The sequence below is a fragment of the Cyanistes caeruleus genome, chromosome 3 (assembly GCF_971803275.1).
Source record: "Cyanistes caeruleus chromosome 3, bCyaCae1.hap1.1, whole genome shotgun sequence".
NCBI classification, from domain to species: Eukaryota; Metazoa; Chordata; class Aves; order Passeriformes; family Paridae; genus Cyanistes; species Cyanistes caeruleus.
Genome location: NC_141703.1, coordinates 109,758,157 through 109,781,654, shown reverse-complemented (window position 1 = coordinate 109,781,654; position 23,498 = coordinate 109,758,157). Strand labels below are relative to the sequence as shown.

At 46.6% G+C, this 23,498-nt stretch overlaps 2 protein-coding genes and 1 long non-coding RNA gene across 4 annotated transcripts in view; all 3 read left to right on the top strand.

Moving 5' to 3' along the window:
• Nucleotides 1–23,498, top strand: part of LOC147654432 (uncharacterized) — a 749,593-nt gene that overhangs the window by 144,719 nt on the left and 581,376 nt on the right. The gene's annotated exons all lie outside the window — the stretch shown is intronic.
• On the top strand, nt 455–16,567 carry LOC147654438 (uncharacterized). The gene is made up of 4 exons (XR_015285218.1): nt 455–921; nt 2,764–2,940; nt 11,322–11,424; nt 13,470–16,567. It is a non-coding gene; the product is annotated as an uncharacterized LOC147654438 (long non-coding RNA).
• PTGFRN (prostaglandin F2 receptor inhibitor) overlaps nt 21,278–23,498 on the top strand; it is a 66,109-nt gene continuing 63,888 nt past the window's right edge. Inside the window, exon 1 of one of the 2 annotated variants that reach the window (XM_086883571.1) lies at nt 21,278–21,517. In XM_086883571.1, the coding sequence (XP_086739697.1) occupies nt 21,454–21,517 (64 nt within the window). In that variant the 5' untranslated portion in view covers nt 21,278–21,453. The remainder of the gene's footprint in view (nt 21,518–23,498) is intronic. The other variant, XM_086883572.1, reaches the window with a different exon arrangement.

The window sequence follows — 23,498 nt, the reverse complement described above, 5'->3', positions numbered from 1 at the left end:
GGCATGGTTGTGTGGCCAGTTTTTGAAGACAGCATTTGTTGAGGGTTTACTCAGTGCTTGGAATATAGTAGTGAACAAAGAATATACATTCAGTTGCTGTGCTAAGAGTAACAGCTTTATGTGTGTACTGCTCAAACACACAGGAGGGACTCTGCTGCTGCAAACCCAAACCAATTGGATGAATTAAATACAAAGATATGCACTTAAGAAACTCCCGCGCAGATCTGCAGTTGAATAACAACTGTGCTGAGAAGAGAAAAAACCCAGGTGCATTTCCAAGTGAAAACTTCCACAGCTACTTAATGTCAACAATAATAATTCCTGTTATAGGTGCCTTTTACCTTGAAGCCTCTCCAAGTGCTTTGTAGGTCTGTGTGTACATTTGATCGTCTGCCCAGCAATGAAAGGGAGGCTCTGGTGTGGGATGTAGCAGCCATACTCTGTTATCTACAGTGCCCTTGGGCTCCTTCTCGTTTCTGAGCACACAGCAGCAGTGTTTTTAGCTCTCTAACTTTCTCCTCCAACCTCCTTCCCCTCCATTTCTCCTCCACATCCCTCCTTGCATCCCTTGCTCCCATTTTTTGCTGTTCTGCATTTCCTGCTCCCGGGCAGCCCTCCCTCCTCTCACCTGTGACTGCACTACCACTCTGCCTTGGCAGTCCTCTGCAAAACTGTCACAAAACAGTCCCCCTTCTTTCCTCTCCTCCAGACTCCTCTGAACTTGAACTCTTGCATTTCAGTTGGATTTGCATGCCATGCCTGTTTTAACTTGCATGCAGCATGGGACAGCAAGGATGTTTTATCTGCGGTGACAAATTGCTGTGTGAGGTTACAGTGCTACAAGAAGAAAACAACCCCCCTAATGGTACTGCAATCTGACAGACATAATATGCCAGGGAGAAGAGGTTAAAGAAAACAAAGGTCAGTGGTGTTTTATTAAGTCTGAAAGCAAAGAAATGTATGTAAAATGTGTCTTTATCTAAAGCTTTGTATCCAGACACTTTCTGAGATTATCTGCCCAGAGTCTCCTGTCACAGGCAGAGGAAGGACAAAGCTCCTTGTCCCTCAGGGGTGGTCAGATCATCCTGACCAGAAGAGCCACCTAGCAAACCTCCTCCAGGCTGTGACTGAGCTTCCCACCTGCCAGTTCTACCCATGGCTCCATTTCAGCTGCTTCAAGTGAGGACTTCAATGTCAAATGTCTAACCTCACCCAGCTGCCATATCTGTTTCGATTTTGCTTCTGGGCTGGGCTTCCTCAAATTTCAGATGACCTTAAAAGGTGAGTGGTGCATGAAGTGCCAGGCAGGTAGCAAGCAAGCTGCTCATCACCTACCTGACACGTGCACATCATGGTTTTCCACCCTTCTCCAAGCTCAAGCTTCATCTCTAGCTCTTCAACACAGAGAAGAGTCAAAAAAAGACACCAAGAGAGTAATTTATGATGTGCTCATGCAGCACCTCACACCGCAGGAGCAAAGCCTTTATGTGCAATGCCTCACTTTCTGCATGAAAACATTTGGATAATGTGTGATCTCTCTCCACCCCGGGCAGGAGCAGAGCTGATCTCAGTGCAAAGGGCAGCTGGGAGCCTTTGGCCCATTTCTCCACAGACATGCTGGATGGTGTGACTCACGTGGCATGTGTCCACTAGAAACAGGCTTGGGATTGTCCTCACCAATTTCTTCAACAAAATGGGCCAGAGAATACCCAGAGGGACAGTATCAGGCCTTGGCTGTGAGTTCTAGTCAGCAAAATAAGGAAAACAATTTTTTTTTGGTTATTCAGCTACTCAGAGGTAGCTGAATACCATCACTGGGAAGTCTTAGGTTGTTGAACAAGATAGGCACATGAGGACAGTGGAAAATAGGGACAAAAGGGGACCTTTTGGACCACATTGTCCAATCCCCTGCTGCTTGGGGTAGCTGTGGTAAAGAACTCACTTCTGCATTAAAACAAGTTGGGATTTTTGTCCCCATAAAATCTCCTGGAAGTCAATCCCAGAGATGCAGTTCTTCGATCGTCAGGTCCTTCTTCTAATTTCCAGCTGAAATGTATTCCTGGTGAATTCATAGGCACTTGTTCTTGTGCCAGGACTGCCCTTTCACTCAAATAGTTCTTCTCTCTTCCTGGTACTTCCCTCCAGGGTATTTGTAAGCAACAAATATATATTTTCCCAGGCTGCGTCTTGCTAGACTCAAGAAGCCAAGCTCATTTAGTCTCTCCTTGTGGAAGAAAGCTCTCTCCTCCCAGGTCATGACAAGAGAGAAAGGCACAAAAAAAGGGGCAATTTTAAATTAATTCATCTTTTATATGGACATACAATATTCTGTACTTCTGTGATGGCATTAAAATCTTGCTATTTCTATTAGAAATCCCTCATCTGACATGTCTTAGGCTCACATTTGTCTTTCTCACATCTGCATGCTACTGCCAGCTTACAGACATTTGATCAGCTCGCGCGCTCAGGTCTTTCTCCTCCTCTGTCACTTCCAACTGATGAGCTCCCAGCTGGTAGCAGAAATTCTCATTATTACTCCCTCGGGGCACGACCTTGCATTTTATGCTATTAAATCTGATGCCATCTCTATTGCTTCTGTCCCTTTTTCGTAGGAAAACCGCTCTGATTAGTCACCATATAATGCCTTAGAGACCTAAAGACATATTCACTGTATTTTTATTTTTAGAAACTGTTTGCTGTTTCAGTATTTTCATTCAATGAATGATGCTGATGTCTCTCTGTATTACCACTTCTCTCTAACAGAAACTCCAGGCTGATGTGCAGAAGGGCAGGAAAAAATTGCCTTCCAGATGAAATATATGGCAAGAAGAGCTATATTTCCAAACCATTTCAAAGAAATAATTTTATAAGTTATTTGTCACTCTGCTGCACAAATGATCAGACACACTGTCCAATCAACAGCAACCCAGAAACTAACAGGTATGAAAATGTTCTGTTTTATCTAACTGTTTTTCCAGTGATCCAGATTTACTGTGAGTAAATTTACTGCATCTCGCTGCTGGGATGCAGCTCTCATCTACGGAGCTGTCACAGTGATGGCTCCCAGCACTTTGGGTTTTAACCATTAAAACTATTTTTATGACGTTCAGAATACTTCAGAAACAACTGCTGTTACTGCTTAATTTTTGTGCCTAATTACTGTGGCAGTGGGCAGCTTATGAAGATCTGTGATGGTGATGAGAATTCATTTACTCTAACCTCTCATTTTCAATTACAAATAATGCTGTGTAGAGATCATTTTACCCAGAGAAGGTTTGCTGGAATTCAAAGCAACCCCCACATCCTTAGGATGCTGCAGCCACTCTGAAGTATCTGACACTGCTGGTGCTTTATGGGAAAATGTATTTCAGAAAATAGCTGGGGAGAGATGCCCACAGAGGTACTGCAGAATTTTATTTCCCACGTCTAGATTGTCTGGAGGATGTTTGTGAGGTGTTTCATAGGGCTGTGAGCTCTTTACTGGCTTTGGAGGTCTTTGACCAGCACCCAGAGCAACGGGGCTTCCGGGCCTGAGGGGACCTCTGCAAAGTCTATCTGTGCAAGGGAGAATTGAGATTACTTTGGTTGCCTGTGAACCAGAGAAGTCTGGTGTGTGTAGGGAGCTGTAGTCCTCACAGAGTATTAAAATCAAAGGCATTTAAAATTTGTTCTTGCTTACACAAATGGGGCACTTCCAGAGGCATGTGATGATTTGCCATGGAGGTCTTCAGATGGCCAAAATTTTTTTCTCTTGAAAGAACCAAATTTTCTTTCCACACTGTGTTCTGCATGTGCTGCGGGGATGGCCTCCTGTGTTAGGATGCTGTGGGGAAGAGGTGTCTGGGAGGGGACTCTTGCTGTGGGCCCATGAGACAGGCTTTGGTGACATCTGCATGACCTGCTCAAAGCATCTGGACCTCTGTGCACCCTTTCAAGCTGTGCATCACGGGTTTGTGCCAGCAAAGATTGTATTTCTTGCCTCGTCCAGACATGCTAATGAGGCACTCTGACAGGGCTTACCTTTGGAGATGTGAAAGAAAATAGCAGAGGGAGACAAAGCATCATTTTGGAAGCATGAGAACTTCTGAAACATTAATCTGGTGAATAACTCCCTGCCAACAGAATTTCACTGAACCACTGATCTAAATCATGTCACAGATGGCATCGTCTTCCAAAGTGTTAGCAAAACACATGGCTCAACCTTCAGTGCCCCTGCGTCGCTATTTCTGATCCAGCACAACAACACGCCTGCAAAAGAGAGAGCTTTTAATAACTGCAAGTCAGGAAAAAAATAATCAGCCCTGTTTGGGATCTGAATAGCTGCCTTGCAGAAGGAGAATTGCCCATTTTGCTCAGTGCAGCAGTGAAGATGGGCTCACAGGATACAGGGTGCCACATGCTGTGACAGACTGCAAGATCCACTAGGATGCGTTTTTGTAAGTGTAAAATCTCGACTGGCATTTCTGAGTGGAAGACAAAGGTGCTAGGCTTGATGAAGTAGGACCATTCATGGCACAAATGAAAGAGAAGGAAGAGATTGTACGTCAGCCGGCAGCCTCCATTAATGGCATTTCATGGCAGAATTTAGGCTTTAAACATTGTTTTAAATACTAAAACCAGCAGGACTTGATGCCAGGGTGGATAAGTAGTAGTGCTCTTGGATATGTAATCGCTGGTGCCAGAAGCCAATGACCTTTTTGACAGCTGAATTTAGGTGCCCCTCCTGGCTGTGTATCACCTTCTCAGTCAGAAGAGATTAGTGGTCTCCACCTCCCTACACCTGATGTCCATGCAGGAGGACGTGCCAGCTCCAGGTCAGATCCATGGGTGGGAGCTCATTTGGGTGGCCAGGACCATGAGGAGAGCCACAGCACATCTCCAAGGCATGTAACACCTCTCCCAGGCAGCCTGACCTCAGGGAGGAGCTGAGATTTCATCACCCTGCTTTCCCAAGGAGGGGCAGGCCTCCCAAGGACACTGGTACATGTCTCTGGGCTTTTCCCTGTCATCTCCTGAGCTACCACTGAGAAATCTTTACAAAAGATGGTCAGCTTCTGTTAGACATCTTTCTAACCACCACCACCCGCCCCAAGGAGAAAGATGTTAAAAGCACAATGCTAAAGATTGCGAAAGCAAACCCTCCACAAGCAGGAAGGCAGTGGAGGAGAGCCAGAATAATGGTGGCCTTGGGCAATCTAATTTTGGGCCCCATGAGTGTCCAACTTGCCTGCTCCTTTAGCCCCTGGAGCCCTGCCTCTCTCAGTGCACAGACTGCAGCTGTGGAGGGGCTGAACAGCAAAGTGTGAGGACAGAGGAGGCTATTGCCAGTTGACCTATACTCCTTTTTCTGGAGGAGATGTGTGTAACAGTTGATATGGAGGCTGAAAGAAGACTCCATCTCACTGAGAAGACACCAGAGTTCTGTCCCAGAGAACTGGACTTTCTCTCTGCCTGTGGGATATCATGGACATCACTTCATCAGGCATTTGTAGGTAATCACTGCCTCTGTGCGCTCTCATTGCCCAGTGCCCATCTTGAAATCAAAGGGGTGCAGTGATGGAAATCAGTGAGTCCTGCTCTGAACCTCCATGCACTGTGCTGGTCCCTGGGTAGGCAGACCTTGGGCAGCTCAAAGGGGGTATCAGAAATAGCTGCTTTTTCTCATCAGGTGAGCTGGTGATAATAAATGCAGGAGTTGCTGTAAGCACTTCAGCGTTAAAATGCTATTATAGAAGAACCTAAGAGGAAATTAATAGGACCAGAGTAATCAGATTTGAATAGCATGTCTTACAAAAGGCTGAGGAATCCATCAGCCCTAGGCAAGACCTCTCACAAAAGATGTCAGCCCAGCCAGTTAAAGTCAGGCAGCGTTAGAAGAAACTGAATATGATGCCAACCTGCATAACAGATAGTGCTGCCACCTATCACAGTAATGAGATTTCATAAAGAAAAGCCCATCTCAGTGGCTTCCAGAAGGATTTCCTTTAGCAGACAGCCAGGCACCTGGGCTGATTAAACACAGATACAAGTTTGAACAACTGGAACATCCTATCATGTTTTATTGCACCCAGGCAGTTCACGATGCAGCAAACACATCCAGTCGATTTTTAGCTCAGCTCTGAATGTGTGCACCCTGTGAGATAACTAAACATTTCATTCCTGCAATGAACACAGTGCAGCACAGGACTCACCAGCAGTCCCTCTGTGGGAATGGGCACCCTGCTCAGGTGGGTGGGAGTAGCACTGTGTAACCTGTGCCATGAGACATCAAGAGGCAGCATGCACAGACTGGCTGTCCCCACATCCTGCAGGCTGATGGAGGAAAGCAGGACACTGGCACTTGCTCTTGGTTAGAAGACAGGAGCTGCCACAGGGTTTCCTCTGTACTGAAGAAGTACTGAAAGCAGGACTTGGCCATGAGAGTCTCCACACTTGGCTCTGTATGCAGAACAGCTGTGATGCTTCCTGGCTGCCCACAGCCTCAAGCACAGCCCTGTCCCTCCCAGCAATATGTTGGTGAGGTTCTTATACCTTTTCACTGGTTTGAAAATCAGCCCCTGCCAGTCTCAGTTAAGGCACTGCTAGCTGGAGTTGGGGCTCAGACTGTGATTTTGATCTGCAATTGCCTGGTGACTTGTCGAAAGCAGTGAGAGTCACCAGGAAAAGAGCTGGAGTGAAACCTTGCAGACATCAGGCTTGTAGGCAGGGAGCTCTTCAGACCTCACTTTTGCCCACAGAAAGATTTTGTTTGGCTCTCAGAGTGATCTGGGTCCCAGCTCCCTCCATCAGGACCCCACTGCCACCCTGACAAACCATGTCAATCTCAGCAAAACTGGCTTCCAGCACCAAGATTTTTGTAATGTCCTGCTTTACAGGGCTCAAGCAACAGTGAGACAATCCAGAGAAATGAAAGGGACAGTGCAGTTAAGTGAAGGGATGCCAGAGGCAAGGAAGGTTTAAACTCCCCTCCTCGTGAATCTTTGTAAAGCTGGAACTGAGGCAAAGCCCTGATTCCTCAAATCACCCAACCCCTGGAAGCCACAGGCAGGCTCACAGCACAGGCAAAATAATTTACTGGTATTACCATCCCCAGTCCTACTAAGCAAGCAGTGAGGAAGACAAGCATCATCCAAGGAACAGTGTCCACCATGCATTTGTACACAAAATGGCTTTAATTGCACTCAAAGACTGACAAATAAAGGCCAAGTAACTGACCTTTGAAGACAACAAAAAGGTTTCTGTTGACTTGAGTGGGCATTGGCTGAGGACCACAAGCTGCAAGAGGAAGTCTGAATCACTGTGACCCCACACAGGACTCTGTCAAGGAAGGGTTTTGCCTCCTTGGGAAGCCACTGATGTCAGAGCCAGCAGAACTGGGAGCCCATGGCTGCCAAATCAGAAGCATGGATTTAGCAAAATCCCCATGCTGTGGTGTTGCAAATAATTGCTGATCTGCAGAGGAGTTGCATGCTGGTCCACAACACTCACCACTTACCCACACCATCCTGTCCCATTTGCAGGACCCTTCTAGAACTACTATTTTCCTAGTTGTAAAATGGGACCAGGTCGTCAACAGGGTCACCAGCTCAGAATCTGGCCTCTTTTAGATTTTTTTTTCCCCTCCTTCATCTAGAAGAAATAGTAATCCCCACTAATTTTTAAACTGGAAAAACTATCAGATCAGATTCAATTAGCCTCTTTCCACCCCTTGCACATGCCTGAAATAAAGCTTCTGCTATTGGAGTTTAGCTGACGATGCTTTTGTGCAAGGAAGGAAAGGCTCCAGTTAGTTTTTCTGTAACTGAAGCCATATGGAATTGAAATTTGTTGAATCAATAATGAAACATGTCTGTGTCACAGAGCAGTTTTGATTCCAAGACATACAATGGACTGTTTGCAAAGTCACATTGCTGGCTAAAACGACTTCTTTTTTTTTTTTTTTTTCTTTTCTTCTTTTTTTAATGGACAAATAATTTAGGGATTCAGCTGCTTAGGAGGATATGGTTTAGTTGATTGCCTGAGAAAGTTAAAAAAAATCCCAACCAGCCTGAGGTTCTCTGTTGACTCATTTTCATAATACATTTAAGTAGTGTGGCAAATGCTTGCCAGCCATTTAGGCACGTAGCTTAAGACACATCAAGAAACACAAAGCAAAAATGATTTAAATGTCCTAATTTCCCATCCATCCTTCCCAACACATGCACAGTAGCTGCACTGAGAAGCAGGTGAGTTGCTAATGCAGATTAAGTTGTCCTTTGAGAAGCCACTGCAATTAATCCACCCAGTAACCCCCAAACAAGGAAATACTTCCGTGACACATCAGTGTTTCCAGATTTGGAAAGGATTTGACAAATGCCAAACTGAACTTGCACAGCAAGTGAACTGTGGTGGAGAAAAGAGTGCACAGCCTCCAGAGGGGGGCATGGAGTATCTAAGAGGGTAAATAACCTTCTTGCTTAATGGCAGCATTTATTTAATTTTATTTAGAAGCTTGACAGTAAAGAAGGGTGTTGGAGGATGTCAGAAGTGCTTCAGAAAAGCACTAGAAATATCTTTATTTCTGTTAGCATGCAGGTGGCATGCCCACAGCCACCTGAATTCCAACTACATTATGATATCAGATATTCCCCCTCGTTTTGGTTCTTGGCCTCAGTGTCACACAGTTTTGTAACGTGAATGTAAAGTAGCGTTTCGTGGAACTCAAAAAGCTTTGGTGAGTCTTTTCAAAATGCTGAGCTTTTCTGAATGTCCTTTCTTGGCAGTGCTCTGCTGAGTCTGCCCTGACAACATCACATTTCATAATCCCTTGCTTCCTACCAGCTCGGGGTATAAGGCAAACATAAGACCCCCATGCTCTCCGAGCAGGAGGAATGTTGCATGGTGGTGGACTCCGGGCTGGCAGCTCAGGTTTCCTCCTCAGGGACTGAGGGAGCAGATGCCTGGAGCTGGTTTTCTTCCTTCTTTCCTCTCTGATCCAGTGCTGGGTAATTAAGGACTGAAAGGTTGCCCTAAGTGCAGCCTTGGGAATTGTATTTTTCCACAGACGGTGTTCCCTGTTATCAGTTATTGCATTGCAATAGGGCCAAAAAACCCAACGCAGATATGATCCTTTCTTGGGAAGGTTTAGTATCGGAACACAGTAACCATGGAGGCAGATAAGAAGATACCTGGGAATATGGTGCACTGTGGCACTGTAAATGGAAGTAACCTGAGCCAGACTGTGCTGGAAAGAGGCAGGCACTGGTGGCAAATCATTCAAATCCCAGCCTAGTGCCTCCAGCGCAGAATTTGAGTCCTGTAGCAAGGGAATCAAAACACCACAGGGGACAAAATCATGACTAACCAAAATAGCTGACATCATCCGTGGTTGTAAGGGAACTTGCCTGTTGGTAGGGGTGTATATATATACATACACACATATATATAAAATTTCCTGGTGTGGATTTTCCATAGCAATTTATCACTTCAGAAAAAATAAAAATCTCAACAAAACCCAAACAAATGAAGTGAAAAAACAAAAGAGTGCAATGTCTCATAATAAGCTCTTTCTGCTGTGGCAGCAGCTGCAGTTTCTCCTCTCAGATTTCTTTGCTGTTATTACCCAGAAAGAATCAGCAGCTGCTTAGGAAATATTCCAGAAAGATTCATTGAGAAGTTCCTGGCCGTTTTTCACATAATAATTTGACAGAAGCAACATCTTCAAGGAAGGGACTAACTCTCCTGGTCTTTCTCTGCTCCTCATAAATTAGTGGATTCTGATAATGTGGTAATTTAAAAGGAAAAATAAAGAAATAACATGTCCTCGTGATAGGAGACAACTAGGTTTTTTATGTCACATAGTGGGTGTGGGAATTGCTTCGGTTATTTTAATGTGTTTGCATCTCTTGAAAAACTTTTGCACAACCAAACTGCTTCCCAAATGGGCGTATCCAGGGGCAACACCCATAAGAGGGATCATTTGGAGAGACATAACACATGCTCCTCTGAAAGTAGGATACCTTCAGGACATACTAACTCTGGAGTTATTTTGGTGCTGTTGGGTTCTGTGCTTTAGGACTGGATGGGGAAGCTGCTGGGGTGGAGCTCAGTGGCACAGTCCAGATCAGGGGCTCTGAGCAGGCACTCCCAGGGCTGAACTTCCCTTTCCTTTCTTGTGTGGCTTCTTTTAGCTGGGATGCCTCCTCGACAAGAACGTTCCTCCCCATAATGTGCATGCCTCAGGAGAGGCAGAGCTGGTGCCTGACCCCATTCAGGGATCTGGCAACTGGTGCTTATTAAAGAGGTCAAGGGGTAGAGATGGGCAATTGCATCAAGGCTCAGAATTCCCTCAAAATCTGTCTGGAAACAGACCTTTTCCCTGCCATTGCCCTGGATACAGGACAAATCACATTCCCATTCCCAGGTCTCTGGAGCATGAAGGCACAATTCAAATGACATCTTTTGAATGATGCTTTCCCATCATTCAACATCAAAGCATCTTTGCCCTTCCTCTGTCCTTCTGTGTCACAGGCAGCTCTGCCTCTGAGTTCACTCCTGGCAAAAATCCAGACCTCCTGTCAGCATCCAGAAGTGGAGACATGGATCTTCACAGAGCATTATGGAGCCTCCAAAGAGCATGGATCTTGCTTAATGGAAAACTCAATGAAAAAGTTGCTGCTTCTTCTGCTGCTGCTGCTGTCATTAGCGACCAGGGGGAAAAAACTCCCTACAAACCCCAAAAAGTAGCATGTGATTCTTCCCACAGAAGGACTGAGTAAAAGCAGTTTGGATCTGTGATGTCCAGCACTGCAAAACACTGTCCACTAAAGTATACAAGCTCTTGGGAGTGTGGGAGAGATAATTGGAGGGTAATAGAGCTTTTACTGCTGGCTGCTGGGCCGATTATTTCTATGAAAAAATCCTGACATTTTCCCTTTATTGAAGTGGGTTCATGATCATCTATATAAAAGAAAGCTGTATTCTGAGAACACATATGCATTTGCATATGGATGGTGTTCTCTTGGAAATTATTTGAATAAAAATAAAAGAAGAATGAAAACAGGAGTTTTCACTCAAGGGAAAAGTTAATGAACTCACTTCTCTTTCTTTCACTCCCTGATTAAATATTATGTTACCATTTTATCTTTGTGCATGAAGAGTAAAGCCCTATTCTGTATTTTGCCAGCTTCATTCATGAAGCTTTGTATTATTTTTACTGCAATAAAAAACTAAAAATTACTCTCTCCACATGAGAAGCAGAATGGAGAAGAGCAGTAATTCCCCACAGTATGGAGGAAGGAGAAAGTGAAAGACGAGACATCCTCTTTTGTTTGTTTGAATAGGCATGAGATGTGCTCCAACATGTGCTGGCAGGAGCAGTTGGAGAAGACTGGCTACAGAAGCTCATCAAGAAATGCAAAAGGCATGACCTGCTTGCTATCTAAGGTATCAGTGAGACCTTCCTTTCTGAAGAGTTTTTTTTCCTTTAATGCTCATTATTTCTGAGAGCCTGTGGGCTCGGTAGCAGATTGTACTGATGTTTTAAAGTAGACTACTTGATCATCCTAATTAGGATCCTGTGGATTTTCAGTGTAGCTATCTAAGTGAATTTCAGTGCATTTTCAGTTAGACCAGCTGAGTACCACTGGACTTCTTGTTGTGCAGTGTCCAGGTAGCTCAGCTGAGCCGGTGTTACTCACAGGGGGGCACAAACTTCTTTTAGCTGGCAGCAGAAGCATCGCAACATTCAGATAAATAAGCCCACATTGGTATGCCAGAGTATGATTCCAGAATTGGCTTGGCATTTTATTAGCACTTCAGAAGGCTATTGCCATGGATTTGTCAGTCCCTGGATACATGAAGTTTGCTAGGAGCTCCTGTCTGAGACAGGAGAGCACCTGAAAACTAGCGCTGTGTCAAAGCAACTTCGTGGGGAGTGCCCATCACCTGCTAAACATGGCTGGTTTTCAAACGTTCTTGAGAATAAACAGTGCTGATTTTAATCTAGGAAGGGATGCTTTATGGAGGCTTAGTGCCTGAATGCCTTGAAGTCTTGTTTGATTGGTGTTGAGATGTAAGCAGAGGCAACATGAAATCTCAGAAGCGATATTCACATGCAAACCTTGTAATACACTGTGTTCTCAGGGCAGGGTGGGGGAATGTAAATTCTAAGTAAGTGAAAATGAAAAACAAACAAACATGAGAATGAGGAAAGGAGATTTAAAATTTAGAAGTGGACTCTTCTGTCCAAGGATTTCATCTGTGCTGCTGCTACTGGCCCATTGCTCTAGGTAGCAGGAGAAGGCTTCTAGCTGCCAGTCAACCATTTTCTTTTTGATAATTATTCACATTGCTGTAGAAACGGAAATTATCTCTATTTTCTCACTTCCCAATTGAAAAGTGTAATTGCAGCTGCTCCCTCCTCCTTGTTTGGAAGTTTTACATGCAGAGAGTCATCAGCCAGGCTTGCTTTAAATCAAATCTTCCCATGCAGCCTGGGTTATAATCTAGTGAGCACAGCAGCTGCCTAGTCACAGCAAGGAGAAAAGCAGCACATTTCTCCAGCCACTGGCTAGGAAATTCTTGCTAAAAGAAAGGGGCTATGCCTTGTCTGATGCCTTTATGAAAACGTAAAGGAGTCAGCTTCCTGAGGGCTTTCCCAGATATTGCTAATCATCTTAAATTGAAACAGGACTTCCAAAACCAGCATGTAAATCCCCGTAACACACCTTCAATTTCTGTCTCCAAGGCTACCCAGCTGTCCTGATCCTCCGTGACAAGCTCGGGAAATGCAATGATACTTCCTTTTGCACTAGTCCTTCACTGCTCCTCGATCCCCCCTACTCTGGAGTCATTTTGCTCGCATGAAACATCACTCCACAGCATGGTGGTGGGTGAGGAGCTGGCCTGAAAGCCCATGGGAAATCTTAGTGGCAGGGAATGTAGAGGCTCTCATCCCTTCCACCAGCAGAGAAATGCTGTTTCCCTCAGGGATACAGGAAAATAGCCAGAGCCCCCGTGCAGACTTGCCAAGCTTTGCTCACTCATCTGTGCAAGGGCTGGAGTGGAGGTCTCCTTAAAACAATGCTAATAGGGTTTATTCATGCTGTTTTTATCAACCCTTCTTATTCTGCTATAAGACATGCAATTTATGAATAACAGCCACTGACTCTCCAGTCACAGAACTGTAGTTTGAGGGACACAGTATGTGTAGCCTTATTGAACATTTTCCAGTGACTTTATATGCACACACTGCACTCTCACAGATAGCCAAAATCTGCCCTCTTCTGAAGTCCCTTGGGTCTAAATTAGTCAGGCTTTCATATATCGTGATTTGGATCTGAATGTGTTTCCTTGCTCGCAGTCCCTGCGGTCACAGAGCAGGCAAGGGGACTTTGTGCCGTGGTTTACACTGTGACTTTTCAGGCTTTTTTGGGGTGTCCTGAAGAGCCACGTGACCAGCAGGCACATTCCCTGTTCTGCCAATACAGGAGCACCTTCTAACAGAGCCCATCTTCCAGGATGCAAGGTTTGCCAAGGCACAGGTGTACGGAGCGTCCTAGCAGAGAACAGGAGCCCTCCGCTGACATCTCAGCTGAAGGTCTGGGGTGAGATACAGCTTCACTTCTCTGACCATTATCCAAAACTCACAGAAGATGTGCTGGATGAGCTGATGAGCCTTTTGTACTGCAGATCTCCTCAAAACGCTGCAGGGTCAACAGCACAGTGCCAAACTAGAATCAATGAGGCCTTACGCAGACACTCAAGAATAACAAGTCAACCAGTGGATTTACAGGCAGGCTGTAACAGCTTGTTATCTGATGTCCCCTGGGCACAAACACTGAGACATCTGCAGTTTTTGACCTTTTTTCCTTTTGTCTCTGCTGGCTCAATAGCTAGTTAGCTGGTCATTCGATGTGAAAACAAAACAGAGGAAAGGAGAGCAAATTGCGATAGGCAGGAGATGCTGGACTACTAGGATGCCAAAAGGACTGGAAATATATAAGTACAGAGATTGTCTTGCTCTCCTTTATTATTTGTGCATTAAGCTCTCTGAGTTGGTTTCTGGAACTCTGCTAAAAGCAGGGTTTTCAATAAGCCAGTTGTCACTGAACTTTTATGTTGGTTTTATTTTGCATGTATTTTGCATCTCTATTCTCTTTTGCTCGGCACTGCAAGTTAGAAATTAACCTGAAAAACACACATTGAGGCTTCACTGACTTTCCCAGATTCTTTTTGTCTGAGAACACAAAGCTCTCTTCACAGCATCTCCTCTAGGCCCATCGAGGGGAGGGAAGATCCCCAGAAGACTGACTTCTGGATCATCCTTTGCACTGAGATCTCAGTTCCTTGGAATGCAGTGACTGCACTAGCTTGTATGTATGGGGGGGTGTGGAGCCTCTTCCTGTTTCTAGGCTCTTGTTAATAAAGAGTATGCCCACATTCTCAGACAGGGCCCTAATCACCAGCCTTAGCCTAATCTCTTAATTAATTCCTGATAATGTAAATGGACTCGAAAAGATTCTTTTAGCAGTAGTGTTCAAGAAATGAGAAGTCCTTCTTTGAAGAGACAGTGTATTTCTCCTTTCAGGGTCTGGTATAATGACAACACTGTCTTGCTGTATGAGAAGGATTTGCCACATCCTATGGTGCTCACTTCTCATCCCTGGATTATAGATTACTTTAAATCAACTCAGGATAATAGGTGACAGCTCAGTGTATATTATATGTAGCATTTCAGTGTGGCATAGGCAGACACCTCCTGGCCTCTTGTTTCCGTAATTTCTGTGTCTCAGAATGGCCCAAAGTCAAGGTTGGGTTATACACATTGTGTAATAGAAGGCAACAATATATGAAGTTCTGGGACCTGCCAAAGAAATGCACTGTTTTTGCTTCTGATTTAATCTGATTTATTCTCACCGCGTGGATGTCCTACTCATTGCAATCAAGGTCAGAAATGAATTTGAGCCTGCTTCTGATGTGGGAAGACAGCAATCCCACAGGTAAGAAACACAAAGAAGAGCTAAGCTCAGATTGACCTTACTGAAAAAAAAAACAAGCTCCCAAAATGGAGTGTAAGTGGTCAGTATCAAGAGAGTGAATGTGGAGCAGGATAAGAATTGTAGAATTGTACCTGCCCATGTTATAAGCAGAGACTCCCCTCTCTTGTGGCTTCAATTTTGCCTAGGAGAATCCATATAAAAACAAATAAATGCCAAGAGAAATATTTCTATTGTTTTCCTTCTCTGTATCTAATGAAATCTGTTCCTTTAAAACAGAGCAATATCCTCCCCTATGATTTTTTGCAGTCACATCGCAGAAAGGGAGAAAACCTGAAAGCAAAATTGACTCCTTTTGATTTTTCCTAGTTCAAGAGAGGAGACATGCCAGTGGGAAGGAGAATAAAAATCACGCTGAGTAAATCTGGATTTTAAACTGTCTCTAATGATCAACAGCAATCATACAAATATTTATTTCTGGTTTTACAGTTTATTTGTATTAAGGCTAACAGCAGATTTTAAATTTGATATTCAGTCTTCCTTATATAAAAATATGTGTCTTTTAAATTGATTATTTAAGTATTTACTTCTGTAGGAGTTCAGAGTGCCAGTTGTTGGTGGGGGATAATTTTGTCATGTACTGCTTTAGAATGTATTTTCTGCTCCCTAATTCTTTGGTTGCTGAGGCTCAGTTTGCTGCTAGAGATCAAATCCTGTCTGCACTCAAGCTGACAAGAAAATGTCCGGTAGTTTGAATAGGGTGTTGATTTTATCCCTACTGCTCATGCCGTAGTGGGAGCTGCCATAACATCTAACATCAGATCTTTAACATCTCTCCAGCGCTTTGAAGTGCAGCCCCTCATATTTCATTCACCATTTCAACCAAGAAGCAATAGAGGGGCTGCAGCCCTGCTGCTGGAAGTGCAGGAGGGAGGCAGGAGGTAGGAGGATGTGTCATTTATTGCATAACAGGTTGGATAACCTTTTTGCATGTGGTTTGCTCATGTGGTGACAGCGACATGATGTGCAACCCGCAGCCACAGGCAGCTTTCTGCAACCTGCCTGTCTTGCAGATATTATGGCTCTAACCTGTGAGACCATCAATCATCTAGAGACATGCTGCTAAATCTGTATATATGCATGGAAATATCACAACGCATGGGGGTTTTCCTTGTGTGCTTAGTGCTCAAAAATTCCACCAAATTTCAACAGTAGTGTGTTTATGAGCGCTTAAGTAGTTAGGAGCCAAAGTTCAGGCAGTCAGATTTGAAAAATCTAGTCAGTCTTTGAATGATGTGTTCTGTTGAAAGGAATCTAGTCTAAAGATGCTCATGAAGTTTGAGAGTTTATGATATAAAGAAACCTGTAGCTTGTGGTGTGTGCTTTCTGCTTTTCCTGGATTTCATTATGCCTTCCTGCCTCTCAGAACAGCTGTAACATTAAACCCATTGAAATTTGTAAAGTGCTTAGAAATCCACTGAAGGGAAGCTGTAGAGGAGTAAAAGGTACTCAATTTTCATTGCTGTTCTATCAAGCAAGAGAGTTTCCAGAGCGTCTTAATAATAAATAAGAATAAATAACTGCAAATGTAGAATCTGTTCTGTGCTCATTAATAGGTACCTTTGGGTCTGTGGTTGAGGAGAATCTCTTGTAAGGAGAAGGTGAGTATAGATTTGAAGATTTGAATTCATATTTTAGTGTCTTCTTTATGGCCATGGCTTGAAGCATTGGGGTATGCTTTAGTAGCATGTGAACATTATCCAGGTCTACCGGAATTTGAATAATAGTGGCAGATTGTTTGACCATTTTCTCCTGTCAAATTTCAACTAGATCTTCAAATAAACCATTCACCAATATTTTTTCCTCATGGTCTGGTTAGCTCAAGAGCCAGCTGAACAATATTCATCAAATAAATCACTCACTTTTTTCCTCATCAATCTGCAAATAATTTATTCACAAATATTTTTACATGAGGCAGCCAGCTCTAGCCAGGACAAATCAAGGTAATTTCCTACGCTTTTGATCACATGCCAGTAGAACTTTATCTTGGACAGCTCAATAGAGACAGGTTTTAATGCATAATACATAAACGGGTAAGCGGAGTTTTTCACAGTTCTTTGTGAGCTCTCTACTATTGCCCGTATTTCTGTTCAGCTGCTAAAGGGGAATGACAGGAGGGCATATATTTTCCATCCAGGTACGCTCGGAAACATTTCACAAAACCGAGCGTACGGCTCCGAGTGTGCGGGGCTCACGTCAGCCACAACCGTGATGGGGCAGCCCCTTGGCTGGAACACGCAATCTGTTCACTGGAGCAAGGCGAAATTTAACAAGAGTTGAGAAGAGGAAATGAAGACGAGTATTGTGCCTGCTTGAAAACACAAAGGGAACCTAGGGGCGGAATGAAATCAAGCAACGTGGAATTTCGCCAGCATGCTGGGGATAAAGTCCCTAGCTCTTGAGAAAAGGGTCTTTAAATGAGACGGCACATCCCTGCGCAGATGTCTCCAGGACAACGCTTGTGCTGTGGCTCCCTTTCCCCAGGGTTCTCATGCAAACAGTTTGGAAGCCACTGAGAGCCCCCTTCCTGCCTTGGAGGCTGCCGTGTTGCTGACGGGGCAGTCGAGCATGGCCTTACCTGTCTGTCTGCCTACGCCTCCCGTTTGTTGTGGAGAGCTCCTGGCCGCCACGCGCCAGGCAGTGGCACCAAAAGATTTCTCCTCTGGTTAAGGATTGCAGCCTGAAATCCACACTGCATGAGAGGAGCACTTTTGCACCTCTGCCCCTAAGCAGGGTGCTGGGTCCTCATCAGGCCAGGTCCTTCTGCTGCTGATCAGCCCTTCTAAATGTTCCTTACCCTTGCTCTCCGTGATGGATGTGGGCCTCACACACAGGCATTTCACCCCGTCCTCTACTGCTCAGGCAACAAGGTGGGGAGAACAAAAGTTGTTTATCCATGTTTGCCAAGAGAGAAACTTTGCAAAAGCTAGCAAGTGTATGTGGGGGGAGTGGTGCAAGCAGGGTGTGGTTACGTGTGGGCTTCTTTAGGATCAGGGTGTGTTCATGTTTCATGAGTGTGTGCATGCATAACCATGTGTTTAATATAACACCCCAATCTTGATCCTTCCCTGAAATTCTGCTGGCTAACCCAGTTACCCCCAAATGAGAGACGCTTTCAGCCTATACATTATGCAGAAATGTAGGTACGAAGAAACGTAAAGCAAGCATTTTTACAGCATCATCAATAAATAAGTACGTGCTATCTACTCAGATCAACAACATGCTAAACACTGAAAGTCAAATGGGATGCCTTCCTGAGAAACAAACAACTGACCATGTATTTACTCTGCAGCTCATGAATAAACATGGAAAATGCACAAAAACAGAGGAAGATATTTGTCTCAACTTGGAGAAAGCTTCTGGCTCAGACTGGCTCTCATAGCTGAACGATACAAAATGGAATTGGCAAGGGGGAAAAATGACATAATCACATACATGTAACAATCCACTGAAAGTAGGACACACAAAAAGTAGAAGAAAACAGGCTTTGAAGGAGAAGGTAGGCTAACACAGTGGTCAGCTTCAGACCTGCTCTTTCTGTCATCTGTGCTGGCGATTTATCAGCCTTGGAGAAATGGCTCTCGAATTGAATGAGGGATCTCAGACACCTGCTTAAATTGTCACAACGTTACACAATGTATTTTAAAACACCCTGCTGCAAGGCCATGTACTGAGGAGGGAAGAGCATAGTGATGAATGGCAGGGTAAAGACACTCTCAGGAAAAACACAGATGCAGAAAGAGATTTGGGGACTCCACATGGGTGATGAACTCCACAAGGTTTTTGTACAGCACAGGAGATAGTCTACTTCCATTTTTAGTTATGAAAGGGAAAAACAATGACTGAGAAATGACTTTTACTCTGTGCACAGCATGTGTGTGTAGACCACAATGACATTGTACTCATGGTGGGTGCCTGCAAGTAAAAAAAAAAACTCTTAGAAACACTGGAGTCCAAAAAACCTGCAGCGACCAAAACTAAATCTTACAATGTGAGGCTTCAAAGAAAACAATCTATTCAGTTAAACAAGAAGTGATAGAAGCACCATGTATAGTTACTTATCCATGAAAATGGGTTGGATGTGCAGCTTTGTAGGCAAAGGCGTAACAAGTTCTGATGTCTCCAAGTTGAAGTTAGACAAATTCAACCTTGAAAGAAGCAATTTTCTAGCAGCAAGGATAATTAAACATTGGAATAAATTAGTAGGTGGAAGAAGGCAGTTGCCATTACTTGGAGTCTTTAAGACAAGATGTGTTGTCTTCCTAACTCGCTTTGATCCAGCTGCTGAGGAAAAAATGTATGGCTTTTGTATATGGGTCAGATTAATGGGTTGTAGTGGCCCTTCTGTCTGGAAGTCTGACTATATGTGGGGTAAGAGTGGTTCTTACTGAAGTAAAAGAGTGAGAGGTGGTTGTCAAGAACACAACCCCCAGGGCTCAGGGTAGCAGAGTTTCAGGACTAAAGCTTGATGAAGGATCAGGAGTTTACCCAGTATGATGGAAGCTGACTGGTAAGGATGAGACATCTTCTAACCTGCTTTCTGAATCTGATGTAAGGGACACGTCTTGGTTTATGGAAGTGACATTTTCCAGTGGAAAAAAAAGGTGTGTTTAAATGCTGGCTAAAGGAGGAGACCAGAATGACTGGAAAGAGGCAGCAAGAACAAGCAGGGATATGAGGGCATTGTGAACATATTTTAAGACAGCCTTGTTTTGTTTGGGTGTTTTTTTCTCAGTCACATTGGTGGATTCAGCCTCATTTGCTGTCTGGGAGGACTTCAGTTGTGCACAGGACCAAGAATCCCCAAGATACCTGGTGGCTGCAGCTCTGCAGAGAGGTCGATCTACTTTGTGCAGGAACTCAGACAACTGTGGTTGAGGGCGAAAGTTCTCCTCATCAGTTTTAGGATGGTCTCATTTCATTCCTATCAGGCAACACCCTCTCTCCCATAAAGCATAACAGAAGGAATAACAAAGTCCAGTTTAAAATCTGGTCTGATAATCATGCTCGGTCAAGAACACAACACATGCTTCCCGCTGTTCGGAGTAAACGACCTCGCCCAAGCCAAGTCATGCCCAAGACCAAGGTGCCCTGGAGATGCCAGAATAAAGCCTAAACCAGCCATTCTGTGCAGGAGCAGCTGCCCCAAGCCATGCACAGCCCCCAGAGGTTCCCCATACAGGAAAACGTGTAACACAGACCCCTCTACCGCAGAGCCTGGACAACAGACAGCAAGACGTGCCCAAGGAGAGCACAGATTTCGCAGAGGATGTGGCAAGCGGACTGAAAGAGCAGATAACCGGTCCGAGTTACTAGAGAGCCGCCCAGTGTCCCCGCTCTTTGTTTTTACAAACAAACAGGAAATTAAATCCCCGAGCAAACAAAAATCTTTGAGCAGGCTGGGAAGAAAGGCGGTAGAATTGGTGGCATGAACGCCATGCAGCAGCAGCAGCAGCCCCTTATTGAGTTAACTGGAATCTCAGGCAGGGGAAAAGAAACCGAGTCTCAAAAAAGGGGCAATGCAGCTTGTGGGGCTGCCTGGCAGCAGCGGGGGAGGGAGCGGCGGCCTTGTCCACGAAGTTCCTGGGGCACGAGGAGTCTGTGCTGTCCCCTCCTACCCTAGGCCAGGAGCAGGGTGGCCCCGCAGGAGCGCGGGCAGGCCGCTGCTGCCGTGCTGCCCGTGGAAGGGCAGGGGACACGACCGCCACACCCGGCACTGGTTCTGGCATGGAAGGGGGCACGAGTGGCCCCGGTGCCCCGGCTGGGGCTGCGTCGGGGGACAGGGCCAGCAGGGACTCCACACGAGTGCGCAGGGATGTGAGGAGAGGGGGCACAGGCGACCCCCGCCAGGGCAGCGGACACCAGGGGACGCCACCCCCGTGAGGCGGGGCCGGACGGGCTCCGCGGCCGGGGCAGGAACGAGTGATCCAAGCTGCCCAAGCGCCGTTCCCGGGGGTTCGGGGGACGCTCCCGGCCGGGAGAGCCCGCCCTCCCCGCACCGGGGCTTTCCCGGGCCACGTGTGCGCGGCGGCGGCAGCTCCGGGAGGGGAGAAGGGAGGGAGGCAGCCAGAGCAGCGCCGTCCGCCTCTGGGCCCCGCTCGGCGAGGCGCTCTCCCGCGCGCCCCGGGCCGCTCTCCTCCCTCCCTCCCGCCTGAGGGGAAGGGGCCGGGCCGGGCCGGACCCCGCGCCGCCCCCGCTACCTGCGGGCGGGGGCGGGCGCTGGGAAAGTTTGTCTCTGTGGTTGGCTGCGCCGCGCGGCGCGGCCGGTCGGGGCGGGCGGGCGGCTCCGTGCGCTCGCAGGGCAGCGAGCGGCCGGCCGAGGAGCGCTGCCGCCGCCGCTCCCCCCCGGGCCAGCCCAGCCTGCGCGCCCGCGGTCCCGCTCGCCTAAGGAGAGGCGCCGCGCAGCCCTGCCAGCATGGGGCACCGCGGGGAGAGGGCGTCCTGCCTGCCTCTCCTCCTCCTCGTCCTGCTGCTGCTCGGTGAGCCCCGGGGTGCGCGGCCGGGGGCGGCGGGGAGGGCGGCCGGGGCGTGCTGAGCCACCTTGGCCGCAGGTAGCGCGGCGGGGCCGGGAGGGAGCCGCCCGCCGGGCCGTGCCCGCCTGGGGCGCGGCGGAGCCCGGCCGGGCGCTGCCCTCGGCGGGGCCGGGCTGTGCCGCCTGCCCGCCGGGCTGTGCCGGCCCGCGGCCGCGGCAGGAATCGGCCGGCGCAGCCCCCCCCGGGCCCCGCTGCTCCCTCCGGGGGATCGCTGCCGGGCATTTCCCCGAAACTTTAGGGGGTCTCCCCGGAGCGGGGGTGGGTCGCGGGGTGCTGCCCGGGGGCTCCCGCGGTCTCCGGGGTCCCGCGGCGCCCCGGCCGCGGAACGTGGCGGTGGAGCCGTAGTTGCTCGTAAAGGACCCGGTGCGTGGGCTGTGGTCGCGCTGAGGGGAGAGCGCTCTCCGAAACCTCACCTGGCGGAGGTGAAGCCGCTCGGTGTGGCGGGGACCCTCCTTCTGCCGGTCCCCCGGGGGGCTGCGGGAGGGGCCCCGCACCCTGCTCGGGTTCTCCGGGCACACGGAGTGCCGGAGAAGCGGCGCTTCTTCCCCTGCACCCTCCCCGCCGGGCTCCCGCTGTTTGCTGCCTCTGCCGGGAAGTTCTCCCGCTAGGAGATAGCGTGTAATTGTGTAGGTGATGGTTTACGCCGTGTTCAGGTAATTGTGTAGCTGTCGTTAGCGTGACATGTGGCATTGTTCCTTACTGGTGTCAGTGCCAGCCAGGCAGAGTGCAGGAATAAAGACAAGCAAGCGCTACACAAAAGGGTGGGTGGTGGATTGTCATGAGTATTTTTCTTTCTTTTCTTTTCTTTTTTTTTTTTTTTTTCCCAACGTTGTACTTGTAGCATTATTGCTAACCCTGTTACAGAAGTAGTAGTGGATGTAAAAGTAGACAGCCAGAAGACTGACCGGCTTAGATAGCTCTGTGTAGTAGTATTTAAGTGGCTTTATGTCGGCTCTGGGCAGCCAGAGATCAGGTGCTGGTGAGCAAGCGTGTCCCACAAGTTACTCTACGTAGTTCATGATTCAGAACACTTGATTAATTGCAGGTAGTAAGTGGGAGCCTTTTCCAAATTTCAGGTGGAAGGAATAACTACACAGTGCCCCAGCCCCACACTGCCAACACTCTCCTTTAAACAAAACGACTCGCTGACGTAGTTTGTGCTTGTACTTTTGACTTTGCTGCGACTTTTTTTTTTCCTTAAGTCTGCCTGAGCACTTTCCTCATGGTTTGGCTGTTGGATCTTTCATAGCCAGGTTGGCAGAGCTGAGGGTTGCAGTTGAAAAGTCATCTTCCTAAACCTGGTCTTGTCCCAGTCTTTTTCCTGAGGCTTCTTGCAAGCTATTGGGGCAGAGGGTGTTCTGTCTACAAGATCCTACCAGACAAAGGTGTCCACTGTGCTTTCTCTTACTTGCAGCTGACGTTAGTCATCTTGTTTATCTTTATATTATAGGCATTCTGCCAGCTGGGGAAGCAGTCAAGAGTTGGAGAGCTCACCTTCAGTGTTTTTGTTTAGAAACAGAAAGGGAATAAGATTTTTCAAGAGAATGGTTTAGTAGGACAAGCGGAAAATCAAGACACTCAGATGCTCAAGGTCATGCAGCAAAAAAGTAAAAACTATTATGGATGATGCACAACAGGAAAGTTGTTTCCTTCTTAATTCAATATGAAATAACTAGAAGAACTTAAAGTGTTCATGCAGAGATATATGGCCATTGTTCATGATCTGGTTTGTCTAGATGTTGAGTTGTCTCTTGGGAATTTTTTTTTTTTGGTTATTGGAATGGTACTTTTAAAATTGAAGGTGTTTTTGTGTGCAGAGAAATCTCTGAACTACAGTCTTATTTGTTGTATGTTTTGTAGAGTGCCTATCTTCTGATTCCATTACTTGGTCACTTCTATGAGATATTCCAAAGGTTAAGAAGTTTGG